This window comes from Hyaena hyaena, unplaced genomic scaffold (assembly GCF_003009895.1).
Source record: "Hyaena hyaena isolate Hyena2069 unplaced genomic scaffold, ASM300989v1 scaffold_871, whole genome shotgun sequence".
Classification (NCBI taxonomy): Eukaryota; Metazoa; Chordata; class Mammalia; order Carnivora; family Hyaenidae; genus Hyaena; species Hyaena hyaena.
Window position 1 is genome coordinate 429,171 of NW_024081500.1, and position 22,662 is coordinate 451,832.

At 42.6% G+C, this 22,662-nt stretch overlaps 1 protein-coding gene across 2 annotated transcripts; it reads right to left on the reverse strand.

The window, feature by feature from the left end:
• Positions 1–1,365: 1,365 nt before the first annotated feature.
• ZNF350 (zinc finger protein 350) lies at positions 1,366–16,417 on the reverse strand. 2 transcript variants are annotated; one of them, XM_039220168.1, is made up of 5 exons: positions 16,353–16,417; positions 8,809–8,959; positions 8,304–8,430; positions 6,919–7,014; positions 1,366–3,442 (listed from the first exon to the last, which is right to left on the reverse strand). In XM_039220168.1, exons 2-5 carry the CDS (start codon positions 8,929–8,931, stop codon positions 2,178–2,180), a joined length of 1,611 nt encoding a protein of 536 aa, XP_039076099.1. In that variant the 5' UTR covers positions 8,932–8,959; positions 16,353–16,417; the 3' UTR covers positions 1,366–2,177. The 2 variants fall into 2 exon arrangements, with proteins under 2 accessions (XP_039076099.1, XP_039076097.1); XM_039220166.1 differs by lacking the exon at positions 16,353–16,417 and adding an exon at positions 13,601–13,631.
• Between the last annotated feature and the right edge of the window lie 6,245 nt (positions 16,418–22,662).

The following is a 22,662-nucleotide window of genomic DNA, read 5'->3' on the forward strand; positions in this document are numbered from 1 at the left end:
AATTTAAACAGCAAAACAAAAATTATCAAAGAATTTTTAACCTATTTGGGGAGATAAGACATGGACATGAAAAAAATAACTTACATTCTAAAAGCCCTTTAAAGTCCACTAAGAGTCCTTGCCCTCCCTTGAAGTAATATACTCCTTGGACAAGAAATTCTCATACCCCTTGAACCAATACAGTGGTCACCCCTTCTATCCATGGTTTGGCTTTCAAGGCTTTCAGTCACCTAAAGTCAAAACGTGGCCTAGAAGCAGATGATCCTCCTTCTAACATCAACAGTAGCCTAATGCTAAAACAGTCACAACTCCTACATGTCACTTCGTATCATGTAGGCATTTTACCATCTCACATCGCAGGAAGAAGGATGAGTACAGGACAATAAAATATTTTGAGAGAACACATTTACATAACTTTTATATAGTGTATTGTTATAAGTATACTATTATTTATTGATGGCAATTTCTTACTGTGCCTAATTCATAAATTAGACTATCATGGGTGTGTATGTTCAAGAAAAAACATACTATGGGGGCACCTGGGTGGCTCAGTGGGTTGAGCATCCGACTTTGGCTCAGGTCATGATCTTGCAGTTCATGAATTGAAGCCCCACATCAGACTCGCTCCAGTCAGTGCAGAGCCTACTTCGGATCCTCTATCCCCATCTCTCTATCCTCCCTGGTTTGCACACTCTCTCTCTCAAAAATAAACATTAAAAAAAAAAAAAAAAAAAAAGAACAAACGTACTCTGTATAGGGTTGAGTACTATCCCAGCTTCAGGCATCCCCTGGTGGTCTTAGAATGTATTCTCCACATATAAGAGGGGACTACCATACTCTATATCTTCTATGGACTACTGTGTCCCCCCCAAAATCATATATTGAAGCCTAATCCCAAATATGATCGTATTAAGGAGTGGGCCCTTGATGGAGCATCTGGGTGGCTCAGTTGGTTAAGTGTCCAACTTTGACTCAGGTCATGATCTAACAGTTCCTGAGTTTGGGCCCTGTGTCGGGCTCTGTGCTGACAGCTTTGAGTTTTGTGACTCCCTCTCTCTCTCTCTGCCCTTCCCCCACTCACTCTCTCTCTCAAAAATGAATAAACATTTTTAAAAATATTAAAAAAAAGAAGCAGGCTCTTGAGAAGTGATTAGGTCAAGAGGATGTAACTAACACTCATGAATGAGATCAGTGCCCTTGTAAGACGTCCCAGAGAACACCCTTCCCCTTCCCCTATGTGAGGACAGTGAGATGACTACCTTCTATGAGCCAGGAAGCAGACCTTCAATGGGCAGCAAATCTGCCAGCACCTTCATCTTGGACTTTGCAGCTTCCACAACAGAAATATATTTTTTTCATTTTTTATTCAAGACTTCTCATACTTAGAAAGTTTTGAAACATTCATTATGTAGAAACTTTGTACTTTTTGGTTTAATAAATTTTTTTTATAAGCCATCCAGGCTACAGTATTCTCTTGCAGTGAACAGAGCAAACCAAGACTACTTCACCTAGTGTGGATATTTCCACCCTCTTATTAGATGAGCTGGTGTGTAAATGTACCACTTAAAGATAATCCAGTAACCTCAGTGCTGTCTCCAGGAGACCAGGGGCTTTTTCTATTTTTGGTCACTACTGTATCCTCAGCTTCTGGAACAGCACCCAGTACAAAGGGAGTATTTGACAAATACTCCATAAACAAATGAACTGACTCTGTCTAAGGCTGCTGCTTCATGAGTGCTTCTGTATAAAATACACTTTTAAGAGCTTATGGCAGATACCCCAGTTTCCAATTAATCCTTCACCTTGGCCTGGGGAAACTGAATTGATACATGCCCCATATCCCACCCACCCAGCATTAGCCCTTTCCTGATTTTTCATTCATAGCAGCATTCCAGATACAAATTATCTTGTATGTTTTTAAAATTCACTTACTTACTTCCTCTACTTAGTTGAACTCAGACTTCCTCCATTCCTTTAACAGGCAATAGAGGAACTGATGTGTACGTATTTGGGTTAACATCATATTATGCCTCTCTATCAATGCATATTTTTTAATAGGATGAGGAGATCAGGCTTTCCCAACCTCAGCATTTATGCAATTCCCTACTTTTCAGCCATATACGATCTAGAAATTTTTGCTCAATCCTTCTCCACATAGCATGTCTCCGAGCTTCCTCCTACTGGTTTTCTATGACATAAAATAAGACATAATTAACTACAGAAGGCACGAACACATTCACCGTATTCATGTTTCTGTCCTGAGCAAACCCTCTGTTGTCTCCCAAGGGTGCGCATCTGGCTGCAGGCTGTCCCACTATGACCACATTGCTATTTGCTAAGAGTCCCCTGATGTTTAATGGCGTCTGACAAGCCACAGAAGGCATTTGCATCGTCATTGTGTTAACAAGGCCTTTCTCCTGCACAGCACCACTAGTCTGTGATAAGCTGTGACTCTCTGAGGGAGGATTTTCCACTTTGACTGCATCTCCACATGTCTCTCTTGTGTGTATTCTCTTATGTTTAACAAGACAAGACATGTAGGCAAAAGCCTTCCCACACTCATTGCAGACGTAGGGTCTCTCGCCTGTGTGAGTTCTTTGATGGACAATGAGCTTTTCCTTTGTGGTAAAGGCTTTCCCACACTCACTGCATTCAAAGGGTTTCTCACCCGTGTGAATTTTTTGGTGTTTAATGAGACCTGACTTCTGGGAACAGGATTTTCCACATTCACTACACACAAAGGGACTCTTTCCTGTGTGATGTCTTTGATGTGCTATGAGACAGGTCTTCTGGATGAAGCCTTTCCCACATTCACTGCATATATAAGGTTTCTCTCCTGTGTGGATGCGCTGATGTACAATGAGATTTCCATTCTGGATAAAGCCTTTTCCACATTCACTGCAAATGTATGGTTTCTCTCCAGTATGTGTTCTCTGATGTATTTTGAGCCGCGATTTCTTGAGGAAGGCTTTGCCACATTCATTGCATTCGTAAGGTTTTTCACCTGTATGCATTTTCTGGTGTTCAGTGAGCATGAACTTTCTGTTGAAAGCTTTCCCACACAGACAACATCTGTGAGGTTTCTCTCCTGTATGAATGATCTGATGATCAGTGAGGCAGGACTTCCTCTTGAAGGCTTTCCCACATTCACTGCATACATGAGGCTTCTCTGTTTTTTGTGTTTTCTGATGCTTGCTGAATTGGGACTTAGTGCTGATGAGTTTTCTGCTTCCAGGGGGTTTAATTTTAGTATGAAATTGTTCATTATTAGTGTGGAAAAAGGATTTTCCATATATATCATGATTTTGCTTTAACATGGAATGAGCTGTGCTCTGATGAACAGTATTTTCAAATGTCTTATGTTCATACCATCGTTCTAGGCTATTCTCTATGATTTCATTTTTTAAGTGCTCCTGTAAATAGTCATCAAGTTTCCATATTTCTAGGAAAGAAAAGAAAAATGACTTCATTCATCATCTTGATTTGGAAGAAAGATTACTTAAAAACTACCTTGATGTGTCTACTTAGTGATGATCCTATGAAATTAGGATCAATAAAACTACATTTTAATGTTCCTGGCACATCAGATAAAACGATAATATAAATAACCCAAAGGATAAAAGTAGTTACCGTAAAAACAAGGTTAGATCATTCACAATGAATAAATACAGATTTGACTCCTTTCTAAAGGAGGCCTTGCAAAACATGCAGAGACTATGAAATACACACAATTTACCGTGAGCAGTAGACCATGGGTTGGAGGGCTACCTGATCCAAACTGGTGAGAGACAGACTCCTTCACTTCACAAATCCTTACTGCTGACTGCAGTGCACAGGGCACATGCTCATGTTGGGGACACACACACAGAGTCCTCATGTTCAGGGAGCCTACATTGCCATTGGGTGAAACCACTGACAGGGCAAAGAAGGACACAAGGAATACAGCTACAGGTTGTGAAAACAGATGGGAAGGAACACCGGAGATGGAGAGTGGTGCAGGAAATCAGGGTACACTCGGAAAACGGGCCTCCCTGGAGGATTTATTGTCGTGGTTGCCCTTGGGGAGCAACAATAATGATACACACTGGGCTCCAAGCACTTCAATGTAACCTACAAATTCCAAAAAGGAACTTCTGATTTCCCATCCCAGATCTCCTCCTCCACACAGCACCTCCATCACAGTGAATGACAACTCCAGTCTTCCCTTTAACCAGGACAGAACTCAGCGCCTCCTGTCATCGGTCTCTCTTGCTCAAACATCGCTCACCTCAGTGATCAATCCCACCTGCCCTCTTTATAATCATAACCAGAACCGGATCAACACCAATGCCCTCCATCTTCATGGAAGCCAATTTCTTTCTCATTCTACAGCAGCAGCCTTCTACTTGGCCTTCCTAGTCCTCCCCTGCCAGGTCCTGTCTTCTTCTGCACAAAAGCCAAAGTGATCGTTTCAAACATAAGTTACATCGTGTCAAGCCTCCTCTACTTGAAACTCCCTAATATTTTCTCATCTCATGAGGATTAAAATCAAGGTCTTAACATGTCCTTGAAAGGCCCTTATGTGACCTGCTACCCCAACTCCCAGTCACTGCCCCACTGACCTTCTCTCCAGTCTTGCTCTGTCCACTCTTCCTAAATTCTTGAGACCACACTTCTGCCTCAGGCCTTTGAACTTTCCAGTTTTACTTTGGAACATTCCTTACCCACGGAGCTGCTCACATCTCTCATCTACTTGCTCAAATGTACCTTAAGGATTTCCTAATCCTCAAATCACAGCCAAGGCCAAGCAATCATTCTTCAATTATGCTGTTTTAATGTTCCTTTTAGCCATTTTCACCCCCAGTGTCTTACATTCAACCTCCATCCATTCCTTCCTCTTATAGCCCATATTTACTTAAATGTCAAATCTCATCTGCCCTCCGTTTTGACTGTATCCAGAACATGACCAAAACTTCCCTTCCACCCATTCCAAAGACAATCTGTCATGTTGTACGACAGCCTCCTACATGGCTTTCCTGCTTACGCCCCTGCCAGCTACTGTCTACGCAGCAGAGGAATTCTTTGAAAACATAATTATTACATGTCACTTGCTATGCTCTCAGGCGCCTGGGGGGCTCAGTCTGACTCTTGATTTTGGCTAAGGTCATAACCTCACCGTTTGAGATTGAGCCCTGAGGTGGGCTCTGCAATGACAGCATGGAGCCTACCTGGGATTCTCGCTTTGCCTCTCCCTCTCTGCCCCTCCCAAGCCTGACCTATCTCTCTCTCTCAAAATAAATAAACTTTAAAAAAAATGAACTTGCTATGGTCTCTACTTGGAACATTCCCAATCCAGCAGCCTAGTAACTTCCCTTACTTCTTGGCTCTAAGGCACCTTATCAGGGGTGTTCCATTCCTAAAGAGGAGATCAAGACCCTACTGTTCCATGATGGTGACTAAGTTTCTCTATTTAAGTGTTTACTTATTTTTAAATATTTACTTATATTGACAGGGGGTGGGGGGGGGGCAACGAGGGAGGGGAACAGGGGAACTAAAGCAGGCTCTGCACTGACAGCAGTGAGCCTGACATGGGACTCAAATTCACAAACCATGAGATCATGACCTGAGCCAAAATCAGATGCTTAACTGACTGAACCACCCAGGTGCCCCTGTGACTAAACTTTTATCACAGTACTTTTCACTCTGCTAGACATATTATTTATGTGTCTATTTTGATTATCTTATTTCTTCTCTTAGAATGAAAGCTCTTGGCCTATTTCTATGCATTTTTCTTACTGTTCTTGCCCTCAAGTACACACAGCTAATATACCAGAAAATAATTTTTAAAGGAATGAATGAAGGAAGCAGTCACATGTATTGAACACATTGGGGAGAATGTAGGAGAGATGATGAAACTCTGCCTTTGTGTGAACGAGATGGTACATCATAGAGATGACAGAGGAATTTCATGTCATACAACAGGTAACATAGTTAACTGGGATTCAGTGTCATCAGATACAATGGAAAAAATGCAAGTTTTAGGTAAATGAACACAGCGGTGTAACATCTACAATGAACAAGAAGAAAGTTCAAAATTAGTAAATACACAACGGAATTAAAGTAGGCATAAGGTATGATCTGGAGCTTAGGGTCCAGAGAATAGAGGATGTTAAAATATCTTTTTAGTTAAAATTCAGGAACAACTGGCTCCTTTAAAGAAGAGCGCTCTGCATGTAGGGAACATCTGAGGTCATGCCTGGACAGCCAGGATATAAGATGCCCAAGAATAAAAAAGAACCGAAACTTACAGAGGTTTTCTAGGAGGGAAGAGGAGGTGAGTTCTTTGTAGTCATTGGGAACTCAGGAGTCGCCATGGGGATGCATGAAAATATGAATTATTGGAATGCAGAAAAGTATGAAGGACTAGGAGACCAGATGAGAAGATGGAAAACAGAACCTTGGGAGAACTTTAGCGTGAGGACAAGGGCACAGTGCAGACTCTAGGGACCCAGCATCCAGGCTGGGTGGATGTTAGGAAGGAAAACCGACACTACCAATGGGACAGAGGGGTACAGTAGTCAGAAGACAGTGAGGAATTCAAAGTTTTCTCTTTGGAGAGAGGCCCTTGGACAGTGGATTTTTATAGCAAGAGAGGTACAAGAGTATGAAGAGGAAGGGAAAATCAGAGAATCCTAAGAAAAAGAAAACGATGCAGACAAACAAAAACTTAAGATGTAGATAAAAATGGAATAGATCCCAGAATAGGTAAAGGGTATATTTTTCTCTAAACTCCTACAAAGAAAATGAGGTTGCACGATGGGAGAGAGATGCATGGAGGCACTGCCTACCTATGCTCAAACCTTCTCACAGCTGTAACTCTTATCTGACCAACTCGAATATGATTTGCACAGCCTAGCCCCCTCCTGTCCTCTGACTCACCTGAACGGGTGTGACAGAGGATGTCATCTTCCACTGTTCCTACTGGTTTCCCTTGATTGAACCTGGTGAGCACATCTGGTTTGCTGGGGTGAAAACCTGTTCATGGGAAATGACAGAAGACTAAGCATTGGGCTTGAGGTCTGAGAAAACCACAGAATGTTATAGTTGGAGACAAAACAATTTTCACATTATAACGGAAAAACACTGCCCTGCATATCTTCTCTCCTGTTGATACTCCACTACAGTACTTGACTTCTGACACCCGCTCCATGGGGTTTTCACACATCAAGGAATTCTGTGACACTAAAGGACACGGACTGGGTGTCTGACAATTCAGATTGGTTCTGACAATCTCCACCTGGTGACGGCTTCAGATCCACAGGTTAGGGGTTCGCTCCCACAAGACTGTACATCTGCATTTCAGATACCAATCACAAGTCCAAGTTGTTTCTTGGGCTTCTGATGGACTAAGTATGGATTAGTGGTTTCCATGACCCCTTTTTCAGGTTTAATTAATTTGCCGGGGCAGCTCACAGAACTTAGGAAAACAGTTTACTTATTACATTACTGATTTATTATAAACAGATAGAACTCAGACACAGCCCAATTAAAGAGATATACAGTAAAAGGTATGTGGGAAGGGACACAGAGAGAGCTTCAACAATCTCTCTGAGCACCCCACATTCCCCACACCTCTGTGTGTTCACTAATTCAAAAGGTCTATAAACCTGTTCTTTTGGGTTTTTATGGAGGCTTCATTAAGTAGGCATGATTAATTACATTAAATCATTAGCTTTTGGTGACTGATTCAAACTTCAGCTGTTCTCTCCTCCCCAGAGGTGAGGTGGAATTGAAAGTTGCAACCCTCTAATCATGGTTGATTCCCCTGACAACCAGATCCCACCCTTAGGTTATATAGTGGCTTTCCAAAATCACCTCATCAACATAAACCCAAATATGGTTGATAGAGTCTTGTTATATAAATAACAAAAGACACCCATTTTACATTTATCTTCTTATAGAACATAGGAAATCACAACTGTTATGGGAGCTCTGTGCAAAAATTAGAGATGAAGACAAAAAAAGATATATATGCATACATATACATACATATGCATGTACATATGTGTGTGTATATATATATATATATATACAAAAGCATACATGTATATACATATATGTATATATCTCACAATATCATACATTTGTACAAAGTAAAGGTTTTGCACTCAGGCGAAGGGAGAACATACCCATGTCTCTGGAGCCAGGGAGGGGAGTGAGAATCTAATTTCAGAACAGCACACATACTCCAGAGCTTTAAGAAGCCGAGAAAGGAAAGGCCACTGATAGGGACCCTCTGAGTGACACAGGGGAGCTGTCCTCACCCACTGACACCAGGTTCCTATAGTTCTCCAACATCACATCCTGGTACAGGCTCTTCTGAGCAGGGGCCAGGAGCTGCCACTCCTCCCACGTGAAGTTCACAGCCACGTCATCAAACGTCAGGGATTCCTGTAATAATAGTGCTCTCTAATGAAGTCATGTCCTTTTGATGGTATGAAAGAAATGCTAAAATTTTTCTGCCTATTTCCACTCTATAGGCTTCATCTAGATATGCAGTGGGGCTGTCCTTTTGGCACAATGTGGACAATGCAAATAACTAAATATTCTGTAACTGTGCACTCAATCATCCATCCATTCATCCAATGAGAAGTTTCTATAACATGTAGAAATTCAATCTTCTCATTAACTTAGAAACACCATCCATATGGAGATGACAGGCAAAAGATATATGTATATATACTTTTCAGATTAATGGAACTGATTTTTTACAGGCCTCTACAACTCCATTAGGGAACAAAGGAAAGAATAAAATAAACCAAAAGTCACCTGAGCCTGGATCATTTTTCTGCTCTCTGAAAATAGCTCGCTGTGGGGAAACTGCTTTGTGTCTTCTGGGTCTACTCTTCTCTTCAGAAATCTCCGTCCTGGATGAGCACTGGGTATTAACATGTAAGTGACGAAACACTAAATTCTATTCCTGGAAAAAATAAGAAAATATATTTTGATTTTTAAAAAAAAAAGCAGAGGGGCACCTGGGTGACTCAGTCGGTTAAGTGTCAGGTCATGATCTCACGGTTTGTGAGTTCGAGCCCCATGTTGAGCTCTGTACTAATAGCTCGAAGCCTGGAACCTGCTTCAGATTCTGCATCTTCCCTCTCCCTGCCCCTCCCCTGCTCATGCTCTGTCTCTCTCTGTCTCTCAATACTCAAAAAAAGCTAATAAATGTTTAAAATTTTATTTAAAAAATAAATTTAAAAAAATAAAGCAAAATGAAAACATGAACACGTTTTTAAAATGGGGCTTGTCCTACTATCAGGAATTTATCCAAAGGATACAAAAATGCTGATTCAAAGGGGCACATGCACCCCAAAATTTATAGCAGTGCTATCAACAATAGCCAAAATATGGAAAGACCCCAAATGTCCATCAACTGACAAATGGATAAAGATGTGGTATATATATACAATGGAACATTACTCAGCAATCAAAAATAATGAAATCTTGCCATTTGCAACAACATGGATGGAACTAGAGAGTATTATGCTAAGGAAAATAAGACATCAGAGAAAAAGAGATATCACATGATTTCACTCATATATGGAATTGAGAAAGTCAACAGATGAACATAGGGGAAGGGGAGGGGAAGAAAAGATAAAAACAGAAGAGAGGGAGGCAAACCATAAGAGACTCTGAAATAGGGGCGCCTGGGTGGCTGAATTGGTTAAGTATCTGACTTCAGTTCAGGTCATGATCTCATGGTTTGTGGGTTTGAGCCCCACATCAGCTAGCTCAGAGCCTGGAGCCTGTTTCAGATTCTGTATTTCCCTCTCTCCCTGACCCTCCCCTGCTCATGCTGTCTCTCTCTCTCTTTCTCTCTCTCTCAGAAATAAATAAAACATAAAAAAAGAGAGAGAGACTCTGAAATAGAACACGACAGGGATGTCCACTCTCACCACTGTTGTTCAACATAGTATTGGAAGTCCTAACTTCAGCAATCAGACAACACAAAGGAATAAAAGGCATCCAAATAGATAAGGAGGAAGTCAAACTTTCACTCTTGGCAGATGACATGATACTCTATATGGAAAACCCAAAAGATTCCACCAAAAAACTGCTAGAACTGATCCACGAATTCAGCAAAGTTGCAGGATACAAAGTCAATGCACAGGAATCAGTTGCATTTTTATACACCAATAATGAAGCAGCAGAAAGAGAAATCAAGGAACTGATCCCACTTACAATTGCACCCAAAACCATAAAATACCTAGGAATGACTCTAACCAAAGAGTTGAAAAATCTGTACACTGAAAACCATAGAAAGCTTATGAAAGAAATTGAAGAACACACACACACACACACACACACACACACACACAAAACGAAAAAACCATTCCATGCTCCTGGATTGGAAGAACAAATATTGTTAAAATGACGATACTACCCAGAGCAATCTACATATTCAATGCAATCCCTATCAAAATAACACAGCATTCTTCACAGAGCTAGAACAAACAACCCTAAAATTTGTATGGAACCAGAAAAGACCCCGAATAGCCCAAGCAATCCTGGAAAAGAAAACCAAAGCTGGAGGCATCACAATCCTGGACTTCAAGCTGTATTACATGGCTGTAATCATCAAGACAGTATGGTACTGGCACAAAAACAGACACTTAAGTCAATGGAACAGAATAAAGAATCCAGAAATGGACCCACAAATGTATGGCCAACAAAGAAGCAGGAAAGAATTTCCTGACTACGCAGGAAAGAATATCCAATGAAATAAAGACAGTCTCTCCAACAAACGGTATTGGGAAAACTGGACAGCAATATGCCGAAGAATGAACCTGGACCTCCTTCTTATACCATACACAAAAATAAACTCAAAATGGATGAAAGACTTAAATATAAGATGAGAAGCCATCAAAATTCTAGAGGAGAAGGCAGGCAAAAACTCTTTGACCTTGGTCACGGCAACTTCTTACTCAACATGTCTCTGGAGGCAAGGGAAACAAAAGCAAAAATTAACTACTGGGACCTCGACAAGATAAAAAAGCTTCTGCATGGCAAAGGAAACAAACAGCAAAATTAAAAGACAGACAACAGAAAGGGAGAAGATATTTGCAAATGACATATCAGGTAAAGGGTTAGTATCTAAAATCTATAAAGAGTTTATCATACTCAACACCCAAAACACCAATAATCCAGTGAAGAAATGGGCAAAAGACATGAATAGACACTTCTCCAAAGAAGACACATGAAAAAATGCTCAATACTACTCATCATCATTGAAACACAAATCAAAACCACAATGAGATACCACCTTACACTAGTATGAATTGCTAAAATTAACAACTCAGGCAACCACAGATCTTGGTGAGGATGTGGAGAAAGAGGAACCTTTTTGCACTGCTAGGTGGTAATGCAAACTGGTTAAGTTACTCTGGTACAGTATGGAGGTTCCTCCAAAAATTGAAAATAGAACTCCCCTACGACCCAGCAATTGCACTACTAAGTGTTTATCAAAAGGATACAGCATTACTGATTCGTAGGGTCACATGTACCCCAATGCTTATAGCAGCACTATCGACAATAGCCCAATTATGGAAAGACCCCAAATGTCCACCGACTGATGAATGAAGATGTGATACACACACACACACACACACACACACACACATATACACAAAAATGGAGTATTATTCTCTATAATGAATTAAGATGTCATATATATTACTCAGCAATCAAAAAGAATGAAATCTTGCCATTTGCAACAATGTGGATGGAACTAGAATGTATTATGTTAAGCAAAATAAGTCAGAGAAAGACAATTATCATATGGGTTCACTCATATGTAGAAACTAAAGTATAAAACAGATGGACATAAAGGAAGGGAAGCAAAAATAATATAAAAACAGGGAGGGGGTGGAAAAAAACTAAAGCTAAAAAAACAGGGAGAGGGACAAAACATAAGAGACTCTTAAATATAGAGAACAAACCGAGGGTTGCTAGAGGGATTGTGGGGCGGGGGATGGGCTAAATGGGCAAAGGGGTATTAAGGAAGACACTTGTTGGGATAAGCACTGGATGTTATATGTAGGGGATGAACTACTGGATTCATTAGTGTACTATATGCTAACTAACGAAAGAAGGATGGAAGGAAGGAGAAAAGAAAGAAAAAGAAAGAGAGAGAGAGAGAAAGAAAGAAAGAAAGAGAGAGAGAAAGAAAGAAAGAAAAGAAAGAAAGGAAGGAAGGAAGGAAGGAGGGAAGGAAGGAAGAAAGGAAGAAAGAAAGAAAGAGGGGCGCCTGGGTGGCTCAGTCAGTTAAGCGTCCGACTTTGGCTCAGGTCATGATCTCATGATTTGTGGGTTCGAGCCCCGCGTCAGGCTCTGAGCTATCAGCACAGATTCAGATTCTGTGTCTCCCTCTCTCTCTGACCCTGCCCTACTCACATTGCCTCTCTCTCTCAGAAATAAATAAAACATTAAAAAATTTTTAAAAAGAAAAGAGAAAGAAAGAAACCAAAATTCTACTTTGAATCATTATTAAAGAGAAGTGTGATTTGAGAGAGAGAGAGACTTTTAAATACAGAGAAGAAAACGAAGATTGCTGGAGGGGAGGTAGGTGGGGGAATGGGGTAAATGGGTGATGAGCAGTAAGGAGGGCACTTTTCAGGTGAGCACTGGGTGTTATACGTAAGAGATGAATCACTAAATTTTATTCCTGAATCCAAGACTCTGCTGTATGTTAACTCTCTTGAAAATAAATCAGAAAAAGAAAAAAAAAATCTCAGTTTTTAGTCAGATGTATCCCATAAAAACTGACACCATATCCATAACTTCTTTCTCCTTCACATGATCCTTTTTCCTCCTGGGGCATCAGGACCTGTGGGTTGAGGAGACAATGTAGTCTGAGTGGTGTACTTCTGGGCCCAGATGCTGGGCACTCACCTTGTAACACACACCCGTAGTATTGCTAAGTGTCCCTTTATTTATTTTTCAGTTTATTTTGAGAGGGAGAGCACAGGCAGGGGAGGGGCAGAGAGAGGGAGAGACAGAATCCCAAGCAGTCTCCACATTGTCAGCACAGAAGCCCAATGCAGGGCTTGAACTCACAAACAGTGAGATCACGACCTGAACCGAAATCAGGAGTCGGACACTTAATCAACTGAGCCACCCAGGCACCTCTACTCAGTATCCCTTTATTTGATGCCCCAGAGGATTTATTCTTCTGGCCAATAATGCCTGAGGTTCTGAATGTGGTGAAGGTTTTCCTTCATTCTGTGATGTGTAAGTGGGGGAGTCTGACCAAGAAGAGGAGAATGGGATCCACCCCAATACCATGCTTCAGGAGAAGGAGAATCCGGCAGACCACTTTCATACAACAGACCACACAGAAATAGAGGATTGGGGCACTGTTTTCCTTTAAACCACATGTGCTCAAGTACATCTTCAAAGCTTTTTGTACAGCCTTACAGGCACTTCAGTTTGAAAACCAACATACTGGGAAAATCAGAAGCATTGTCTTATAAGCAATAATGGTAATGTCTTAGGAGGTTTTTAAATACATAAGAAACGAAAGTACAGAATATTGTAAATAAGTTGGAAAGTGGTGGGGCACCTGAGTGGCTCGGACTTGTCGGGATCTGTGCTGGGCATGGAGCCTGCTTGGGACTCTCTCTCTCCCTCTCTCTCTGGCTCTTCCTCGTTCATTCTCTCTAAAAAACAAAAAAATAAAAATAAATTGAAAAGTGGTAAGTGAAGTTGAAGTGTTCTAAGATTTCTGCATCACTGGAGAAGAGTGTGAAAGTACTAATTAACATGAGAATCTGACAAAGGAAGGCTCCATGCTGTACGTAATGTCTAGTATCCTGATGAAAACTAATAATTGTCTTGATGTACATAATTTTCATGCTAACAGAAGGGGAAAATATAATGACAAGAAATTCATCCAAAACAAGGCAAAAAGAAAAAAAAGAATAAAAAACTGAGAACAAGTGGGATAACTACAATGTGCTTAGATGACTGTTTTTAAACCAAACATACTAATAATTACATTAAAGATTATATTAAGGAAAACAAGGATTCCAGTTAATTACATCAAACACAAATGCCTCAAAATTGTCGAACTGGATTAAAATTTAAAACCTGATAACATGTTGGGGCACCTGGGTGGCTCAGTCGGTTAAGCGTCCGGCTTCAGCTCAGGTCATGATCTCATGGTTCATGGGTTCGAGCCCTGCATCGGGCTCTGTGCTGACAGCTAGCTCAAAGCCTGGATACTGTTTCAGATTCTGTGTCTCCCTCTCTCTCTGACCCTCCCCTGCTCATGCTGCCTCTCTCTCACTCTCAGAAATAAATAAAACATTAAAAAATTAAAAAAACAAACAAACCAAACAAACAAAACCTGATAACATGCTTTTATAGGTTACATGTTGGAAACAATGTCATGGAAAGCTCCAGAATAAAAGAATAGAAAAAAGGTATACCATGGAAAGAGTAAACATACATGTATAACTATACTCTCAGACAAAATGGACCAAAAAGCCCAAAAATTACTAAAGAGAAAGAGAAACAACACTCACTGGTTAAGAGGTCCAATTCACCACATTATAACAATTTGAATTTCTATGCAAGTAATTCAACATGCAGCCTTGAAATATATACAGCAAAAATGGACCTGTGGTGCCTGGGTAGCTTAGTCACTTAAGCCTCGGACTTCAGCTCAGGTCATGATCTCATGGCTGGTGAGTTTGAGCTCCACATAGGGCTTTGTGCTGACAGCTGAGAGCCTAGAGCCTGCTTTGGATTATGAGTCTCCCTCTCTCTCTGTCCCTCCCCCGCTCTCACTCTGTCTCTCTCAAAAATAAACGTTTAAAAATATTTTTAAATAAATTGCATTTTCATTTATATTTATTTTTGAGGCCTCGCTCAAAATAATATAAATTATAAATGTTGGAAATCAGAATGAAAATTAAGGTTATAGGTTATACTCAGATAACATCATCATGCACATGGAAAAAGGGATTCAAAGAATTACTAACGTAAAAGAGAAAATGCTCCCCCAGAAACCACTAAGCAGATTTTCAGAGATAGTTTGGCTGGAACTGCACCACATACTAAGCTCATTTCACAGAAATTCATTCATTAGCAATCAGAACTGGGACGACCATGACTGACTAACACCGCTACTTAGTAACAAACCGAGATGTGGGTCACCCTGCAAGAGGGATGGATACTAAGCAAAATGGAGATTCTGTTGGCAAAGAACAAAGTGTTAATGTATGTCAGGCAAGCAAGCAACAGTGTTCGCCTCTGCTACGCATTAAGAGGTGAGTGCAGGGGCGCCTGGGTGGCTCAGTCGGTTAAGCATCCGACTTTGGCTCAGGTCACCATCTCACGGTTCGTGGGTTCGAGCCCCTCGTCGGGCTCTGTGCTGACAGCCAGCTCAGAGCCTGGAGCCTGTTTCAGATTCTGTGTCTCCCTCTCTCTCTGACTCTCCCCTGCTCACGCTGTCTGTCTCTCTCTCTCAGAAATAAATAAAACATTAAAAAAAAGTTTTTTTAAAAGGTGAGTGCAGGCGTTGGCAAACATTTTCTGCAAAGGGATAGATATTATACATTTTCAACTTTAAGATCTGTCACAAGGACTCAATTCTTCCTTTGCCTCGGGAAAACACCCATAGACGACGATGAACAGACGGCGGTGGCGATCTAGTCCCTCGGTCTGCAGTAAGTCAACCCCTGGACAAAAGGCTTTAAAACAAAACAAAACAAAACAAAACAAAACAAAACCACACCACACCACAGAGGGGTCCACACTACTCTCCGGAGCTCCGGAGTCCCAGCAATCCAGCTAAGAACTTCAACCCAAACTCCAGCCCCAGGGCCTTGGCTCCAAAGCGTCAGCTCTCACAAATATCTCTGTACCAGACACGGATCACACCGCCTTTATTAACCTGACACCCGGGCGAGACACCCCGATGGGATGAGCATCCACCCGGGCCCCAACATCATGAGCCCCAAATTAAGTTCGCCACCGGAACGAGACACTTCGATCATCGTTAATGATCTGCACCGCCTGCTGCAGAACCCCAGACTCTTGACAGCGCGGACACGGTCGTGATCTCTACAGACCCTTAGCGGTTTTAATGACCCCCAAAGTACCCCAACCACAGACACACGCTTCACACACTCCCATGTGGTTCCCCTCAAATACCTCCACTTTTGCGCCAGGACCAACCGATCCCCGCCAATAATTGCACAGGCCCACCCTACTCCACTTCTACCCTGTAGACACCACGCCATCCCGTGAGAAACAAACCCCCAATGGGACAAACAGAAAACCTTCATGGGACCAAAGCACACACTAACCTGGTTTTCCCCAGGGCACAGCGAGAGCCTAAAGGGTAACACTTCCGCGAACTCCTTCAATCCCTGGAAACATCGCTCCAATTTTTCGACAGCCTATGGCGGCCGAGGAGGACCTGAAGACTTCGAAGAAGTTTGCTGGTATTTCCGGGAGCAATATGTCCGCGCCCGCCGGCTGTAGCTGTGGAGGCGGCCATGCTGGAACCAGCGGGGGACAAGTGCCGTACACAAGGCAAGGGGGCGGGTTTGCGGCTCCCAGCCGGTGATAGCCCGGAGTCCGAATCCGCCGAAATTATCTCATTTACTTAAAGTCGGCTCTTGCGGAAGACGGGTAGATTTTCAGACTCAGTCTCCTGGAGGCAAACTTGGTGTGAGCTAAGTTGCATTCTCGAGCTGTTCAGGAAGCGCCAAGGCACAGGTGTATATTATCGTGTGTGTGTGTGTGTGTGTGTGTGTGTGTGTGTGTGTGTGTGTGTGTGTGTGTGTGTGTGTGTGTGTGTGTTTACTTTTGAGAAAGAGCACAAGTGAGAGAGGGAGACACAGAATCCAAAGCAGGGTCCAGGCTCTGAGCTGTCAGTGCAAAGCCTGACGTGGGGGTTGAACTCAGGAAGGGTGAGATCATGACTTAGCCAAAGTCCGATGCTTAACCGACTGAGCCACTGAGGAGCCCCTACATGCTATATTTTTAAAAAGGTTTCCGGGTGCCTGGGTGGCTCAGTCATTTAGCATCGGATATCTGCTCAGGTCATGATCTCACCCTTGGTTCGCTCTAGCACCAGGTAAGCTGGAGCCCCTCTTTTCTCCCTTCTTCCCTTCCTCCCTCTCCCTCCCTTCCTCCCTCTCCCTCCCTTCCTCCCTCTCTCTCCCTCCCTCTCCCTCCCTCCCACCACGGGAGTGGAGGAGGGAAGGAGGAAGGTTTCCAAACAGTAAAAGTTCAAGTGTGGATAGTGCAGCAGAGAACGAACTTCTGGAAAGAGGAAAATATATCTGGTAACAGGCACCCAAGGAAAGCTTCTGGTGAAAAATTGCTTGCAGGAGGAGGTTTTTAAGAACAGAAACAGATTTTGAGCAACTGGTACAGTATTGTTGTGAGATTGTTGAGCTAAACAGTGAAGAAAGAATTCTTGAGACTTTTGTGGTGCAATTTACTAAGGTAATTTAAATAGCACCAGGACAGGACCTGTGGGCAGAAAGAGCTGCGTATTTGCTGTATGAATCTGGTGGTTACATGCCTACTGCTCAAGGGCAAGGGGACATGCAGGGAGTATTGGATCATAAATGTTCTCTTCGAATTTCTGCTCATAAAACTACTTTGACACGATAGCTCTGGTGCTTATCATTCAGTCTGATAGTAACTATTGGTGAGATTTACAGGCAGTCATGAGACCCTTTAAGAATGTAGCAACCAGGGGGTGGCCTGGGTGGCTTAGTTTGGGTAAGCCCCGGCCTCTTGGTTTTGTCTCAGGTCATGATCTCAAGGATCTCAAGGTTTCAAGAGATCAAGCCCAGTATCAGCCTTTGCTCTGACAATGAGGAACCTGCTTGGGATTCTCTAAGCCCCTCTCCCACTCGCACTGTTTGTCTCTCTCAAAATAAATAAATAAACTTTAAAAAAGAAGAAGAAGAAGAATGTGGCAACCAGTACATATTTGATCATTATGAGAACTAATTTGGCTATACGTTAGCCTTCCAGGCTAAAGATGAACATTTTTCTGCTTCTATCCCTCATCAGTGTGAGGCTGGCCAACACCCACTAGAGGAAAGAGCAGTTGGGAGGAACCTAAATTGAGACTGGGATTGGGGCCTCAGGGAAAAGCCACTAAAAGTGAGGCCAGCAAGGGTCTGGAGTCAATGAAAAAGGTACAACCAGAATTGAGAGTCCAAAAATATTAAGCTTAATAACTTTTTCCCCCCAAGGCACCAAGATAATTTAATGGGATTAGTCTTTTCAACAAAGGATGCTGGGATAATTGTATTTCTATTTGCAGAAAAATAAATTAAGACCTTTAAACATATACAAAAATTTACTCAAGATAGATCCCAGGCCTAAGTATAAGGGAGAGAGGCAAATGGGAGATAATGTTCATAAACCAAAAAAGTTAGCCAGAGAGTTCGTGGACAAGATCGTAAGGGAAGAGCCATAAAAGAAAAAGTGATAAATTGGACTTGATTAAAATTAAAAACAGTTATACTTTTTTTTTCCTTTTAAACATTTGTACTTTCTAAGCACAACATTTAAGAAGAGTGGAGCCAGAGATTGGGAGAAAATATCTCCACATTGTATATCTGATAAAGGACTTATATTCAGAATATATAAAGAATTGTCAAAGTTCAATAATACCGAAACAACCATCCAGTTACTTTTGGGGGACATGAAATTAAAAAAACAAAACTGGATTGTGGTGATAGTGACTCAAGAGCCTGGAGCCTGCTTCAGATTCTGTGCCTCCCTCTCTCTCTGCCCCTCCCCCACTCTCTCCCTTGTGCTCTCTCAGAAATAAATAAAAACATTTAAAAGTTTTTTAAAAAGACAGTAAACAAACATATGAAAAATGATCAAGATTATTTGTTATTAGGAAATTACAAATTAAAACTGCAGGCGGGGGGACACCTAGCTGGCTTAGCCAGAGGAGCATGTGACTCTTGCTCTTGGGGGTTGTGAGTTCAAGCCCCAAGTAGAGATGACTTAAATAAATATTTTTTTAAAACCCCAGTATGATACAAGTACCCAGTTACTGGAATTGCTGAAATCCAAAAAACTAAAAGTATAAAATGCTGGTGATAAGGTAGAATAACAGGAACCCTTAATATTTGCCAGAGACAATGAAAAAAAGTACACTTGTGTTAGAAGATAGGCAGAGTCTTAAATGTAGATAATCTCAATTTTTAGAAAGGTGGTTTAAAAAATTTCTCTTAATAAAATGGCTCTAATGGGGAAGGAGAATTTAGGAAAATGGTTGCTTTTGTCAAACCAGGAAGGAAATATCAAGGAAATGTTTGCCAGAAGATACAAATCCTGGGGCACCTGGATGCCTCAGTTAAGCATCTCAGGTCTAGTCTTGATCTCAGGGTCATGAGTTCAAGTCCACTTTGGAGGAAAGAGAAAGGAAGGAAGGAAGGAAGGAAGGAAGGAAGGAAGGAAGGAAGGAAGGAAGGAAGGGAGAGAAAGAGAGAGAGAAAGAGATTTAAAAAAATCCTATCTTTATTCAGGTACACAGCACTCCATCATAGTGCACTACTACTCTTGATTTTTGTGGGGACAGTGAGGAGAATGGATGCAGGAGACAAATTTTTATTCAAAATTTTGTTAGGAATATTGAGAGGGGACTCGAAAGACAAAGGAAATATTCCACCATCCAGAAGGTTGAGCCTCATGGGGCACCTGGGTGGCTCATTCAGTTGAGCATCAGCTCAGGTTATGACCTCACGGTTCATGAGTTCAAGCCTAGCATCAACTTGCTGCTATCACCACAGAGCCCGCTTGGCATTCTCTGTCTCCCCCTTTCTCTGTCTCTCTCCCACTTGCACTCTCTCTCTCTTTGTCAAAAATGAATGAACAGGGGCACCTGGGTGGCTCAGTCAGTTAAGCCTCCGGCTTCAGCTCAGGTCATGATCTTGCAGTTTGCGGGTTTGAGTCCCACTTCAGGCTCTGTGCTGACAGCCTGCTTCGGATTCTGTGTCTCCCTCTCTCTCTCTCTGCCCCTCCCCTGCTCACGGTCTGTCTTTCTGTCTCTCGAAAATAAATAAACATTAAAAACATTTTTTTAATGAATGAATATTAAAAAAAAAAAAAAAAAAAAAAACCAGCCTTGGGTTATGAGCTTCAAAACTCCCAGATTCCTAGGCTTTCAAACGCTGCATTCCCCGAACATTGACCTCAAATTCCATGTCAAGGTTACCACAGGAGCCGTCCTCGCTCATGGACGCTCCAGCTCCTACGGAGCCCCAGGTGAAATCGCTGAGGTCGCCAAGGAGCGGTGTTCGCGGGGCCAGACCTCGCCCCGCAGCGTTAACACACAAGCCTCCTTCCCCTCGTCCTGACCAGCGTCAGACTCTGAAGACTTCGTCTTAGCGTGCACCCCGCATTCCTCAGGGACTGAACCCAAATAAAGCCCCAAACACAGATATCCCCACGCGCATCCCCGCCTCACGCGCCAGGCCCCTCACTCGGGACCCCGAGCCTCAGAGAACTCCCTGGAACTCGTCGGACTGCGATGCTCTCGGCGCCCGCGTGGCCCGCGCTGGGGTCGGCCAGAGCTGCGGGAAGTGTGCCCAGCGGGCTTCGGGGCCTTCTGGAAGTGCTCCCCGGCTCGCTCAGGGCCTGAGGGCACTCGGGTGTGAGGTGAGCTCCGTTTCCTCACTGAGCACTCCTAGCACTTCTGACCGGAGCAGCCCCCACTCTGCTGGAAGGAAGAATCGGAAACGTCGTTGTAAAGGCACGTGGGGCCTTCCTCTTCTCAAAAGAGAGGGACACAGGCGCAGAGCTAAGGCCTCTTCAGAGGCAGGAACCTACCCAAGGCCGATGTGGCGATGTGGCGTGGGGCGCATTCTAATCATCAGTTTGGGGAAAAGGGGAAGCTGAGCCCTTAGGCAGGAACACCTGGGGTGCAGCCAGTTTGCTTGAAGTCCCGCGTCCAAGTGCGGAGAAAACCCCACAGAGCTTCTGGGTGGATTTTGGGTTGACTTTTCCAGAGCTCTGTGTTGGACAAACCTACAGTTTCGGCCTCCTCCTGTGTCTCTCCTTTACTCACACTGGCTACCACACAACCCTTGGACACGTCTGGTCACCAAATGTGTGTGGGGATTTCCACACACCCAGCAATTCTCCAGGACACCAGCTGGATCCTGACACTAGCGACCTGGAGGGTCAGGTCCCACAGGTGAAAAGCTGGGCCCCACAAACTGTACCTCCCTTCTCATTTCATACCCCAGTGGCCAGTGGCAGGCCCCCAGGTTACCTACAACTTCGGACTTGCTTACAAGTGGGAACTCCCCACAACTCCTTCTTCCAGTTCCATTAATTTGCTGGAGCAGCTCACAGAACTCAGAGAAACACACCAGTTTATTAAAACCTAGGATAAAGCATGTAGGTGAACAGCCAGATGAAGAGATACATAGGGTGAGACCTGGAAGGGTCCCCAAGCACAAGCCGCTATCCTGGTGAAGTTGTGTTATGTTACCCTCCCCCACCTGTGTTCACCTACCTGGAAGCTCACCTATCATTGGGGATTTTATGAAGGCTTCTTCAAGACTGACCAATTATTGACTCAATTTCCCTCTCTCCTCTCTGGAGGATTGGGGGGTGGGGGGGAGTTGGGGCAGAAAGTTGCAAACTTCTAACTATGGCTTGGTCTCTCTGGTGACCAGTCCTCATCCAGAAGCCTTACAGGAGCCCACCCAGAGTCACCTCATTAGAATAAAAAATGCTCCTAATGCACTTATCACTTATGAATTTACAAGGGTTTCAGGAGCGTGTGCCAGCAAATAGGGGCAGAGACCTATATAATTTCTATTATTTCATAAGGTCAAATAGCCAACTTCAAAGGGTAAGTGCTAAATGACTCTACTTTTCTAATATTCTGTAAATGACAAATTTATAGAATCTCTGATGCCAGGGTTTGGGGTCGGGGAAAAGTGTCGCTATGAAGGGGTAGCATGAGGGAGTTTGTGTTGACAACACATTCTGAATTTTTACTGGTTACAGAAACCTGTATATGTGATAAAGCTTCTTAAAACTGTATATAAAAAACAACCAAAAATGAGTGCATGTTAAAACTGGTGAGATCCAAGTAAATCCCGTGGTTAAAAATATTATAATAATTTCACTTTCCTCTAGTTGATATTGAACTATGGTTATGTAAGGTTTTACCTTTGGAAGTAGCTGGCTGAAGGGCATTTAGGAAATCTCCAAAAGATTCATTTTTTGTGATTCTAAACTTAATGCAAAATTAGTGCAAATCATATGGGGTGCCTAGGTGGCTCAGTCGGTTAAGCATCTGACAGGTTCAGGTCATGATCTCATGTTGAAATCTCATGGTTCATGAACTTTTCCACATACACTACATACATTGGGTTTCTCTGGGCTCTGCAATGATGGTACAGAGCCTGCTTGGGATTCTCTCTCTGCCCCTCTCCCACTCTCTTTTCAAAATAAATAAACTTTAAAAAAATTAGAAGTTATATAAACATTGCATGTACATTAATTTTATAAACCACTTGATGCTGCTTAGAAACTTGGTTAAACACATCCAAATATATTGTGTTAAACTTATGAATATATTGTTTCATTACGAAGTACTTCGAGTATTCAGTA

Excerpts from the sequence above, each read along its gene's own strand:
- ZNF350 (XM_039220168.1), bottom strand. The coding sequence starts at position 8,931 with ATGTTAATACCCAGTGCTCATCCAGGACGGAGATTTCTGAAGAGAAGA. Across the intron at positions 8,431-8,808 it reads GAAAAATGATCCAGGCTCAG|GAATCCCTGACGTTTGATGA; the intron begins GTGACTTTTGGT and ends CTATTATTACAG. Across the intron at positions 7,015-8,303 it reads TAGGAACCTGGTGTCAGTGG|GTTTTCACCCCAGCAAACCA; the intron begins GTGAGGACAGCT and ends TCCCATGAACAG.